This window comes from Crassostrea angulata, chromosome 7 (genome assembly GCF_025612915.1).
Source record: "Crassostrea angulata isolate pt1a10 chromosome 7, ASM2561291v2, whole genome shotgun sequence".
In the NCBI taxonomy this organism is placed as follows: Eukaryota; Metazoa; Mollusca; class Bivalvia; order Ostreida; family Ostreidae; genus Magallana; species Magallana angulata.
Window position 1 is genome coordinate 52,078,273 of NC_069117.1, and position 13,629 is coordinate 52,091,901.

Consider the following 13,629-nt stretch of genomic DNA (forward strand, 5'->3'; position numbering starts at 1 on the left):
AAGGTCTAGCTTTCCTACTTTCAAAACTGATGCTTCATTTTAACTTTTTGATCAAACGGCTTAATAAGTAAAATTAATAAGCTAAATAAGTTTTCTGTGTTTAAGCATTTGGTTATCGATAAAGAATTTTGAAAACCTCACAGTTGTTAATTCAATAACTTTTATATATATATAAAAAAAAAGATTTGTACACGTGACAATCATAATTGTACCAGACAAAAAATTCTATCTGTAAATTGTGATGATCAAATATAACAAATTTGTAGAATTATCTGTGAAATGACCAGAAGTGTTACTAAGACCGTCGGAGAAATTTATCTGCACACACAGGAGCTGTTTATAAATGTGTTCACGGTTCGGTTCCGACCTTTGGGCCGAGTAATGGGGGCCCTTTTTATGGAGGATTTTGTAATGCGTTACGGTGGGGATCATATTAATCATTAGAATTCAGAACAAGATTTGACTTCATCAAAAGAGCGAACATTCCATGACCGATGCTTTGGTTCGAATTGAATACCTCCCAAGTTTTTGGATTAATGACTGCCATATAAATATATTTAAAAGACATCATTACCGTATTTTATGTCTTATGGTTTAGATTTTTTTTTAGCTAATGTATACTTCCCCAAGTTTTTTCTTCAACCCTTGGTTTTACATTTTTTGCAGTTTGCTTTAATGATTTTACTACAGAATAGGATTTAATATTTGTCAAAACTGGGAAAACACAGCTTAATTTGGCAATTATAGTCACCAATTAGTAAATGAATATCATTTGGAGAGAAAACTATAGAAGAGACAGCCCAAATTGCGAGTTTTCCTTGGAAAAGGGAGTGTTAGTTGTGACAGTACAAACCTTTTTACTTTAAACGTTACCTTGCAAACTCTCTACAAACAAATCGTTATTGTTTGTTTGTTTGGAAATAGGATCTTGACTGTACATAGTAATTTAAGAGCAACTATCATCTCTCTCTTTCTCTCTATCCCCTCTCTTTCTCTCTATCAACATAATTACACAGTTGAGAGACGTGGACAGATTGAGAGGGAAATTGCAACATTATGTTCTGTTAGACATGCAACAAATCGGGAAAAAATATTATTAACAATCATTTGACGTTCAAAATTACATTAAGATTTTAAAATACATACATACCTAAATGATCGCAATAGCAAGGACCGAATGTTTTTATTTTTGCTATTTTGTGAAAATAAACTATGAAATTTTTGGATTGCCGGAATAATATGTAAAAAACTTTTTGGATAAGACTTTTTTTTCCGTTTTGTGATCGTGTGATTTCTTTGTAAAACTATGGTCCTGTTTGATTTGAGGACATGGCGTCTTTTTACTGTGTACTTTACTCCTACATTGTTTTACATGCCATATTTGACTCGGTTGTACTTTTACTGGCTGTATTGTCATTATATATCTGGTTACATGATGTGAATAATAGTTGCAATATAAGACGCATTTGAATCCATTACGATGAATATGAAGCCATCTTCTCCGAAGTAAACCTCTTTTCAATACAGAAATACCGACGAGTTAATTCAATGAACCATCCACCCATCATGTTCACCCGAATTAAATTAAAATCAAATACATGTTCCCAGAACCAGAACCTGCCGGAGATCTGCACTGAACTATTCAGTTAAAATCAAAATAAATATCCAGTAACGTTGGTGACGTAGGCATTCGAATTTATTGTTATTATCGGCAAGGCCGGATTTTAAATTGTTTCAATCCAATGCATGCGCACAGAAATCACTATATCATATTTTAGAATAGTCCAATTTTTTTAAAAATTATTTTCTTCCTCACCGAATGCACTTGAAATATTGATACTCTCACCCATTGATTTCTTTTTCGGGTGGAATTTTCTTAGAAATGTGTTGATTTTAGGTCGACTGCATCCGTCCCTCGATTGATGCATTCTTTTTTCATTTTATAACGTTTTGGATTTGCTTCATTCTGTGACAATAATAAAACACATGCATCTTATATCGGTATTAAACCATCTCATTTGATTATCGCCCTATAAACTTTTATGATTTCTTTACTAAGCTCGCTCTATGTAGATTTCTTTATATCCATATTTTTCTTTATCAATTTACAACAAATATCTAGACTTGTTGAATGAGATTGTGTACCTGTATAGGTTTGATGCATCCAGGTCTGGATCAGATAATAAACGATAAAATGATAATAACCTGCTCATTCTGAGAGAGAAAAATATAAGTGACATGATAACTCCTAAAGTAGTACCGGAAAACTTTTTGATTTTTTTAAGACCGTGAAAGTTTATATTGATAGGAAAACTGAATTAATTGATTGAGAATTCAGGGATTTATGTATCATTTTTCTGCACAGCTGACATCATTCGTTTTAACCGCCTGAATCTTTTTCCATCCGAGCCCTGCCGGCAAAATGGTGATGATTGTAAATATGGCAATTTTTGGTAAATTTTGTTTGTGCGTCACAAAGCCACTTAGAGTGATTTTGATATCTTGTCCAAGCTATCGTTTCCTTTACTTTTTAGCTCACCTGAGCTGAAAGCTAAGTAACTTATGTGAAAGCACAAGTTATGCAGATTAAAGTTTGACCAAACCATGATTCCCTAGAGACTAGAGAAAAGTGGGAACACAAAGTGTGTGTGTGTGTGTGGGGGGGGGGGGGGTAGGATTATATAGGAATATTAAAACAACAAAAGGGGCTTCGTATTTACCATAAATATGTGGATAAAAATCGGTAGATTTTTAAAAAAATTTGAGCAAGATCTACTGTACTTAGTTTTCAAGATATTTTGATTTTGATACTGTAATGCTGATTTGATCAAAGTTAAGGCTATCGTTGGTCAGGTGAGCGATGTGGCCCATTGGCCTCTTGTTTTGTTTATTTGGTACGAATTTTGAAAATTGATAATTTTTAAAAGAAGACAACAAAACATATACTTATCAAATATTAAAATGATGATAGGGATACTATAGGTATTTTTAAAGAATTTTTTGATGTTTTTTTGTGTTTGTGTAAAATATTTTTTAAAAAGACAACTATTAACGAATTGAGAGAATTTTTTTTGTCATTTGATGGATATTTCCTTCGGACACATAAAAAAAAATATAACACTTCTTAACATTCAAAAATGTTATTATTACAATTTTTTGTAGTATTTCCCAAAAACATAATCTTTCATATTTTCTTACTCTGTTGACAAATCATCTGAAAAAGTTGCTTGATGTTATAAGAAAATGTATTTCAATAAATGTGACATAAAAAATTGAATGAAAATCATTGCAAATAAACACAAAAAATATTTTAAATTTTATTTGGTATGAAAGTTCCTCAGGTAAGGGTTATCGTTCCTAAGTACCAAGGCCCAAACACCTTGGGGACTTTTCATTTTTGAGTTAAAGAAAATTTCCTAAATATAATGTTGGAATGATAAATACATACATATCTCATTTAATATGCCTGTATAAGTGAATATATTCGATTTAATGCAAAACCAAGTAAAATAAATGAAGGGGAAAATTGACTAGGCTAATGGGATTTATGTATCGATCCAACCTGAGAGAAATTCAAAGCAACCCTCCCATCCCCTTAAGGTGTCGATATTAATGTGCATTAAAGTATATAGTAATTAAATATTTCACCGGTAAAACGTATTTTTTGTTCATAGTATTCAACAAAAGATACGTTTTAGAAAATTTTGGAAAGTTACAAAAATTATTGTTCTCAACGGGAATCGAACTCATGACCTACAGATTTGTAGTGAAATCTATTAACCCACTGCGCTATGGTGTAACCTATCAATGATGGGAAAGAAACTATTTTAAAAAATTTACTTGATTTTGTTGTTTATTTTCATAAATAACACCACACAACGTGAAGGTGTCACATACCACATTACTTGTAAGTAATGAATTTTCCAATTATCAAATTAAATCTATTCATTTAACAATTTTTTCAAAAGAGCGCTCCCCATACAATTCGCCTCAGTTTAAATCAGTCAGTACCGGAATTGCATGCTTCCAGAGTTACTTTTTTGCGTACTGCGTCATCAAAAAGTGGTGTATAGAGCCACCTTAATATTGACAGATGTCCCATTCCACCTTAACCTGGTATTTCTATTCACATCAAAGTCATTATCGGTGGGAGAGAAAAAGACGATGGAAATGATGTAACAGAACATAAACTATATGTTAACTCGAATCACGTCAAATAAGGTGAATAGAGAATGACTTTGCAAAACTTAATCAAGAATGAGAAATCTGCTAATCTGTATTTTGCAGTGCAAGGAATGAAATTAAATTAATATTTAACACATATGATCATTCTGATACCACCGTGCTCTTTGTGCAGGTTCAATTATCTCTCTTTTTTGTGACTCTATATATATTAAATTTGACTTATTTTTTGCATCCTTAATGGTGTCGAATAATTAAAGTACCTTGTAGTTCTAAGCCATGTCTTTTTTTTTCTAAATTTTGCACCTGGGTTTTCGACATGGATGGATTTTATATCATAATTGATATTCCAACTTATTCAAACTAATGCAACTAAGTTTAGATGCATTAGATAATACAAATGTGTCATTAAACTATGTCTTTTTTTTTTTTTTTACCAAGATGATGTTTTTCTGACCTTAGAGTGTCGAGCTATTGAGTAAGGTACCCTCTTTCATACGCTTCATGTTTACGCGAGTTTCATCAGATAATAAGCCATAAAACATTTTGTTTTCATAAGAAAGGCGATTTAATTATAATTTCAATGGACACATGTTTACCGAATTATGGTACAAACTAATAGAGGGCGTTTCGGGGCTATTGACCTCTCTCTATTGACCTTTTTCTATTGACCTTTCGTTGTACGGGTAATTACAAGAAAGCTACGTTCACAACAACTCTTCATTGAGCTGTTTTAGAAAGAGGTAGTTTTTTTGTACAAAACAAAAACTCTGGACAGGAAATTATTTTCTGCGATGCAATGTATTGCAAGCATGTGCAACTTTTACCGTCTAAAGATACTATGCTTAGGTGCTTTTTATTTTTTGTTATATTTCTGTTGGCATGTGAACTTGCAGGTGAGTAGTACTTAAAAACGGAGAAAACATACTCCAAACTTATTTCATTTGGCTGATATTTTTTTTGGCGTTTTTGGCGGATAGCCGCTTTCGCTGAAAAAGTACACCGCTAGATACCATTGATTAACTAGTATGTATTAGAAAAGACACGTTCAGAAATACGCTATATCAAATCAACGATAATTTTTGGAAAAAAAATTTCTTCCGCCAAATACCGGACATGCTGAATATAATACTTTTACAGTATCTCATTACCTAGTATTAGGAGAGTTCGATTCTGTTTGAATATATTTTATGCATTTTTTAAGGTATAGTCTATGTATAACTGAGGTGAATTAAACAAAACTACATTGGACATGTCTTTTAAAATTATCATTAGACTGCTATAAACCAAATACAGGCGTCTGTATGTGGTTAATGAATTGAACTTTTTGCACTTTAATTTTTTAAATAGTTGTCTGCCCTTCATAAAGATTAGAAAAAAAAATCTCAAAATATCGACGGTAAGGTATGGAATTTCTTAAAAACAGTAACGTTTATGCAACTTTTTACAAAGAAATTTGTATGAAAATAAATTGTACTAAAAGATACATTTCAGAAAGTATTCCGAAGGGAATCTTTATTAATTTATAAACTATTCAAAATCATTCCAAGACTTTAGTGATCAAACTTACACTTTAAACATTTGGTATAAAATGATACCAGTAGTTACGGATGGACTACCTTAAGAGTTATGGATGTACTACCTTAAGTTGACGGGATTGGGCTGAAGTTCTAAAAATGACATCGACCTGAACATACAAGTTAAAATGACAAACAATGTTTTGACCATGCCCAGCAAAATGTGTTTATGACTGCTGGTCTGTTCACTGCCTTCTCTAGATGCAGACTGTACATATCCCGTACAGTGGACCACCAGCACTTTCTACGACAACGCAAAAGGCCCCGTGACCTTCTCGGGGAACACCATGGAAGGATGGCCAGTGACCTTGACAACAATTCAAAAAACAGTCTCTTCCTGGGAGTGTTACCATAGAAACGAATCAACCATCGTGTCCAAGTACGGTTTAAAATTACCATCTAATAATCCATGTTTTTATGTAAAATTTTTTATTGCGGGTAATCACTTGTAACATACGAAAAAACCTTGCTCTTAATTAAACTCAAGTAAAAATTGTACGCGTTCCATTAAAACTTTCCTTTTATTTGCATGAAATGAAGAGAATACGAAGATGAAGAAGAAAACAAACAACAATTAACTGCATAATTTTCAGAGTTCGTTGCAATTATGGAACCTTGGTCGTTCTTCATGAATAAATGTCCCCAATTAGAACATAAACCCCACTAAATATTAACAAAAGATTCAAAATTACACAGGCTCCTACAACGGTTTCACCAAGCACGCAATTACCCCATAGTTCAGACAGGTGAGCCACGTTTACGCAGAAAAATAAAATAAAAAATGTATTGTGCTTGCTCGCCTCTTAGGGGACCAGAGTCTAGAAAAAACCCTTCAATATGTGTGAATAATATTTCAAACTTGTTTTTTCCTAATCCTATATATGAATTAAAGATTACTTGGAAGAAAAAATTGTGATAAAATAAGGGTGTACCCGATAAAATTTCATGTTTATCGAGTGTGAAGAGTTCATATGTTTCAATGTGAATAAATTCAGATTTGTAATTATAAAAATCAACAACAACGAGGATTTCTGTTGTATTTTGTATTCATGTTGTTATGTAAAATAAGTATTGGTAAAACAGTGCGTTTTAATGCATGTATATATACACGTTTGAACATGAATTTCATAAATATCAAACTCAATTCCAGATGGCTGCTTGTTAAATAATATTTGTGTGTTCAACAATTGATAACATTCCATACAGTGTTTTTCAGCATTACTTGATTTTAATATTTGTTAATTTGAAAAATACAACAACTCATTCTAATAAAAAATACCTTTTCTTTAAAGATCTTAAAAAGATTAACTTAGTTAAGTCGATATTATTTTTTTTTCAAAATAAAATAATTTTTGCTAGCAAAATTCCATGAATGAAAAATTGCAGAATAAATGAATACCAATACATCGATAGAATTTTGATTTTCTGTTTTGAAATGTTTATTACCGACAGCTTCAATATACAATGTACAATGTACGCCTGTAGTGTACAATAGCACGAAATTTTTTATTTTTCTAAAATAACGTTGACAAGGATATTGAATTCCCCCCCCCCCCCCCCCTAAAAAACAAAAAAAGAAAAACACCCCCCCAACCCCCCCCCCCCACCCCCCCCCCCCCCAAATAAAAACGCGAATAGGCATCAAAACTTTGGACTCGGACTCCCACTAGCCATCAAAGTTATCCTTCGCCCTCCCCCCCCCCCCCCCCTGGAAACCTTTTCTTGATCCGTGCATAACCATTGATGTGCTTGTGTTATGTGGTTAGTTGAGGTTAAGGAATGACGATACGTTCTTCAATTTTATATAATTTTCCTTGATATTTTATTCCTTATTTATTAACATTTAAACCTGTTAATTCCCAAAAATTCAGGGTACATTTCCAGGCTCGTTTCGGAGCTAGAATATTTCGAATTTTCCTTAAAATAGCATGCAAAATGCATTTGAATGCTTGTAAATAAAGTCATACTATACATGTTCAATTAAACACTTTATATCTAAATAAAAAAAGAATCATATTACATAAAAATATAATTACGAAATTACGAACTGGAAATCTTCATATTATGGAAATAGGAAAAATAGAAAAAATGGAAGATATGTCGCGTCTGACCTTAAATGTGCGCACAAGTAGATATCGATCATGCTTTATTTACTGTATTGTTTTTGGTCCTCATACTCACTTCTAGTGTATATGTACATGGCGACCCTACAACTTTGGGTTTACTAGTGTCTTTTACTAATTAACAATTCTTAATTGTCAATGAGTCCATGATTAATTCTTAATGAGTCCATGACTAATTATTCATGGACTCATTGACAATTAAGAATTGTTAATTAGTAAAATACACTAGTGTTATCTACTTGAACAGAGTTTTAACTCAGAATTGCGCAGGTAAAATTTGCACAAAACCGGAAAAGAGACTTACTTTGTTTAATTACAGCTTCCTAAATAAAATCAAAAGAGTAGGGATAAGGATCGTTTCTTTTATACTAATACCAATTATCAACTACTTCGAATCAGGTTAGTTTAGCACTCCGCTGGTAAAATAAAAAAGCCAGAAAGATCCGCGCGCTTGTGTGTGCGTGTGTGGTGGACAATATATAAATAGGTATCTGTAATAACTTTTTCCCTTACAACCAGATTCGCAAGATGTTGGAATTTCCATACATTGACGATATACATTAATCATTTATTTATCTAAAACTAGCTATATTGTCATCCCCAAGCATTATTGGACGCAACTATCTTATTCACCTTCTCCGTTTATTCCATTTTGCTGTTGGTTGTAACATCATTTCTCTGTTGTCAGATCCGTGAATGCATTCCGAGATCATGAATTATACATTTGATATGGGTACACGATTTCATTGCAGGAACAAAGAGAAAATGATGATGTATGGCATCACTTTTTATGCCTTTGTCTGCATGGTGGTAGATTTTAAAGACTCCCATTTTTTCTACAAACTGTGGTCAGGTCAGCTCTTGAAGTAAATTTTCTGCTTGATGTATTCAATCATTTATTTAATTGTAATGTGCAGTTTATATGTAAATGATAACTTATAGAATTATAATGCTTTTTAAGACGATTTTATGCTGCTTTGATATATAATTAGTAAGAAAATAAATCTTTTTTTATAAGGTTACATAAGCATGAAATTGATTTCATTGTACAGCTGAGGAAGCCAGGGCAGATGGAGAGAGAATTAAAATAAAAACACAACCCCAGGCCTCTTTATGTGAAGTCTGCGACAAAGACTTTATCCCAGACACCTCAGAGATCAAATACATGTGCACTCTTGGTAAGATGATACACATTAACACAAATTTGACATTTTTTAGCAAACCAGTAATTGTGTTAAGTGATCTTCAAAGTTTCATTCCGAAGATTTTTAATTCATTTAGAAATTCTCTTCAAAAAGCTAGAGAGAGTCCCTTTAACTATCATCGATGCTTTAAATGGAGGCCATAGTCCATAACAGAATTCAGAATAACAAGTATTAAACTGACACATTTCTTGATATTCGAAAGAAATTGAGGGGTAGGTTAATTTTGTAGAAACTTGTGACGATGTGGACACATCCCAGTATATAGACCCGGCGACGGTGTGTTCTGACCGGCCCCCTACCACAACGAGGACAACAGAAAGAACGACAACTGACCAATTAGTATCCAAAACGGAAGAAACAACAACGACAGTAACAAAAAGTACAACTAGAAAAATCTTAACGAACCAATCATCATCTAGAGTCATAGACACAACAACCAAACCAACAGATACTACAACACTACAACCCTCATCTGGAACAACAGCAACAACGGCAGCAACATCAACACAACAACCCTCATCTGGATCAACAGCAACATCAACACAACAACCCTCATCTGGATCAACAGCAACATCAACACAACAACCCTCATCTGAATCAACAGCGACAACAACACAACAACCCTCATCTGAATTAACAGCGACAACAGCAACATCAACACAACAACCCTCATCTGGATCAACAGCGACAACAGTTTTAATGACAGCAACATCAACACAACAACCCTCATCTGGATCAACAGCAACAACGGCAGCAACATCAACACAACAACCCTCATTTGGATCAACAGCGACAACAACACAACAACCCTCATCTGGATCAACAGCGACAACAACACAACAACCCTCATCTGAATCAACAGCGACAACAGTTTTAATGACAGCAACATCAACACAACAACCCTCATCTGTTTCGAACTCAACTTCAATGGCAACATCTAATCAACAACTAGAAGGTTCTTTATAATTGTTTCATTTTTTACAACGTCAATTGAAACACAAATTGGTCTAGAAGTTTACTTTTTTCCAAAATATACAACAGTTTACTTAAACCTTCTGCGTAGTCAAACTATCAAACTTAATTAGCAATGTAGAAGTATAGCTTATCGTATTTAATACAAGGCTTTAGCAAAAGAATAACAAGATTTGTTCACAATGAATGCATAAAAACAATCTTAAAACGCAGCTTTGAATATTTCAGATTTGTCAACTACTGCGAGCGCAAAGCCATCAACGTCTTATGTGTCATCTAGCGCTACAGCAACTTCTCAATCCACTTCTGTCGACATGGAATCGTCGTCTGCTGCGCCGCAGTCGAATTCATCCACACTATCCCACACTTCGACCACCTCTTCTTTAGTTCCTATTTCATCAGGTGGTTCCTCAACTGATAATCTGCTACCAGAGAAAACTTCACTGAATACAACGCCGTCTAGTTCATCAGAACCAGAACAAGTTCAAACAACAACGAAAAATCCATTCAAAACATTATCTACAAAGACAGATGGTGTGATGGCCTCTTTGTCCACAGCTATTGCAACAAACCCCGAAAAGATATCAACAATCAATGGTGTCACGAAAAACGGTAATAGCACACTTTCCTCTTTTTCATTTAACTATGACAGGCATATACGAGAGTCGAAATTTGATGCAAGTCTCTGTCTTGTCTATATGCAAACCTTTTGTTTACAGAAATAACAACATTGGTCAGATCAAATGATAAACAAATTACAGACACTTCGGCTAGAACACCGAGTTTCTCGAGTATTGTTTCAACCACATACATTCCAGGGAGGAAGTCATCGGTTCCTTTTTTATCAGCCAAATCGCGGCCCGACAGCGCAATTTCATCCATATTCACCAGCGAAGCTCTGGTTATTTGTGCAGTGTTGTCCATTTTAATACTGTCCGTGACATTGCTCAGTATTTCAATTGCACTCAAGAGGAAGAAATCTTCAATCAGAAGACATCGAAGATTAACTCATCTATCGCACATCAAACCTATGTATCATGGAAGACATGACTTTTATTGTCATCCATAGATGTGCTTATTTTTGCATACTTGGATATTGTTTGAGATTACATTATCATGATTATTACGACAAGACGGAAACATAAATCATTAATAAACAATAAATTCTAAAAATACTTGAAACTATCGTTATAATTATGTTATCTGTAATAAAGTATTTAGTTTGGACAAAGTCATGCATTTGATATACTAGTATAACAGATTTTAAAACACATTTCCGACCTTTTTAATCCGAAATATGCTCCCTGTCCGTCAAGCTGCTGTAATTAGAGGTACACGAGATTTTGATATTCTTGGATCTAGTTAATTAGGCTTTGTCTTGACCAATCAAAACAGTCTTTAATATTTACATAAAATACATTGTATAATTTATTTGAGGGCTTGTGCGATTTTCCCCTTCGGTACAGAAAAGCAATAATGTACTACCATTCTGTTATTAATGCCAATGAATAGCAATAATCGTGAAAAAAATCCCTTGAATTAAAAGACTTAGTGAGAATATAACACACGATGAGAAAATATTTAAGAGTGCAACATCAATGATAGACACGTTGTGTTTAAGGCAATAAGTTTTAAAGAATACAAAGCCCATATGCATATTGAATGAATACCTGATACTTGACATTATTCATTCCATTTTAACTTTTGACATTGAATAGGAATCTAGCTTGTGTCGAATTTCAGAGCATCGGATCAACAGCCTTTCTTAGACCAGACCTCACAAGAGGTAGGAAAAATTTATTAATCGTTTACAAACGTAAACAAATTATACAAAAGGAAATCAACACTAGGCTTCGCACAGGGACATTCTTTTTGGAAATCAAGGGGTTTCTGTTTCATTTGTACTCTTACAAAACTTAATGCAATAACAAAACGGAATAAACTTAACAACAGATAGCTAACATTAAATATTACCAATGCGATTACTTGCTTACATTTATTGAAATATTCTGACTTTGAATTATACACTATTTGATTTATCTTTAAAACACATTCATACGTATACAAACTAATAGTCAGTTAATATTCCTAACGACTAACAGACTTTTTTTTTAGAAATCAGGGAGTAAAATATTTATGATAGTTATGACGGTATCTGATGTTCTTTGGTTTCTGTTTAGATTTGAGGGATGAATACATCCCGATGACTGTGATGAATACAACGACCAAAACAACCAGACCTCCACAAATCACCATGGTAATAAAAGCTTCATTGGACATCATAGGCAGAATCATTTTCTCTGAATCTATTGTATGCCCAGTTGTTGATGGCACTATGTTAAACCTCGGTGTCGTGGATTTTGGTGTGCTCAACTTTGTTGTCGCATACTCAGTTGTTGACTCTGTATGCAACATTGTTGTTGTTGAACTTAATGTTGTTGTCATTGTTATTGTGGACCAAACTGTTGCCTCTCTTGTTGTAGACCCAGTTGTTGTAGAACCTATCGTAGACTCTGTTGCTGTAGACCCAATTGTTGTTGCTTTTGTTGTTGTAGACCCAATTATTGTCTCTGTTGTTGTAGAACCTATTGTAGATGTAGACTCTGTTGTTGTAGGACCTATTGTAGACTCTTTTGTTGTAGACCCAATTGTTGTCTCTTTTGTTGTAGAACCTATTGTAGATGTAGACTCTGTTGTTGTAGAACCTATTGTAGATGTAGACTCTGTTGTTGTATAACCTATTGTAGACTCTTTTGTTGTTGACCCAATTATTGTCTCTGTTGTTGTAGAACCTATTGTAGATGTAGAATTTGTTGTTGTAGATCCAATTGTTGTCTCTGTTGTTGTAGAACCTATTGTTGTCTCTCTTGTTGTAGAACCTATTGTAGACTCTTTTGTTGTAGACCCAATTGTTGTCTGTGTTGTTGTAGAACCTATTGTTGTCTCTCTTGTTGTAGAACCTATTGTAGACTCTTTTGTTGTAGACCCAATTGTTGTCTCTGTTGTTGTAGAACCTATTGTTGTCTCTGTTGTTGTAGAACCTATTGTAGACTCTTTTGTTGTAGACCCAATTGTTGTCTCTGTTGTTGTAGGACCTATCGTCGACTCTGTTGTTGTAGACCCTATTGTGAACTCAATTGTTGTTGCTTTTGTTGTTGTAGGCCCAATTGTTGTCTCTGTGCTTGAAACTTGTGTTTCTCTGCTTGTTGAGGTTGTGCTCGAGTCTGTTGATTTGACTGTCGTACTCCTTTTCACAGGAACTGTAGAAGTTGATTCTGAACCGGAGGTTTCCTCGCTGGTTTTGGATGTGGTAGTTGTGCTCGAAAGTGACGTCGTTTGCAGCACAGAATCACAAGTTACCGGAGAGTAGGACTGGCTAGTTTGTGGAAAATTTCCTGCCAAAAAACCATAAAGTTCAAATTCGAAAGCGAAGTCTTAAAATACTTAAGATAATGCACCATGAAGTTAAAGAAAATAATGATAACAATAGACACATCTTGAGGTTAACGTCTAAAGGTAAAATGCAACAAATAATCATGAAATCAGCTTGCCCGGTGCATTAATAATTCT

At 33.9% G+C, this 13,629-nt stretch overlaps 2 protein-coding genes across 2 annotated transcripts; both read left to right on the forward strand.

Annotated features, from left to right (window-relative positions):
- The first annotated feature begins 4,880 nt into the window (after positions 1-4,880).
- On the forward strand, positions 4,881-11,229 carry LOC128156339 (mucin-5AC-like). Its single transcript, XM_052818436.1, has 7 exons — positions 4,881-5,078; positions 5,961-6,138; positions 8,635-8,735; positions 8,935-9,060; positions 9,317-10,042; positions 10,288-10,671; positions 10,779-11,229. The coding sequence occupies exons 1-7, from the start codon at positions 4,982-4,984 to the stop codon at positions 11,126-11,128; spliced, it is 1,962 nt and encodes a 653-aa protein (XP_052674396.1). The 5' UTR covers positions 4,881-4,981; the 3' UTR covers positions 11,129-11,229.
- Positions 11,230-12,492: 1,263 nt separating this feature from the next.
- LOC128191397 (keratin-associated protein 4-3-like) lies at positions 12,493-13,365 on the forward strand (the record flags this gene model as incomplete). Its single annotated transcript, XM_052863458.1, has 2 exons — positions 12,493-12,769; positions 12,845-13,365. Coding segments are annotated over 2 exons (678 nt in total), but the record flags the coding sequence as incomplete, so codon positions are not given.
- Between the last annotated feature and the right edge of the window lie 264 nt (positions 13,366-13,629).

Bases quoted from the DNA above. Each gene is read 5' to 3' on its own strand.
- LOC128156339 (XM_052818436.1), top strand. From the start codon at position 4,982: ATGTATTGCAAGCATGTGCAACTTTTACCGTCTAAAGATACTATGCTT. The intron at 10,043-10,287 runs GTTCTTTATAAT...TGAATATTTCAG, and splicing joins ATCTAATCAACAACTAGAAG to ATTTGTCAACTACTGCGAGC. The intron at 10,672-10,778 runs GTAATAGCACAC...TTTTGTTTACAG, and splicing joins CAATGGTGTCACGAAAAACG to AAATAACAACATTGGTCAGA.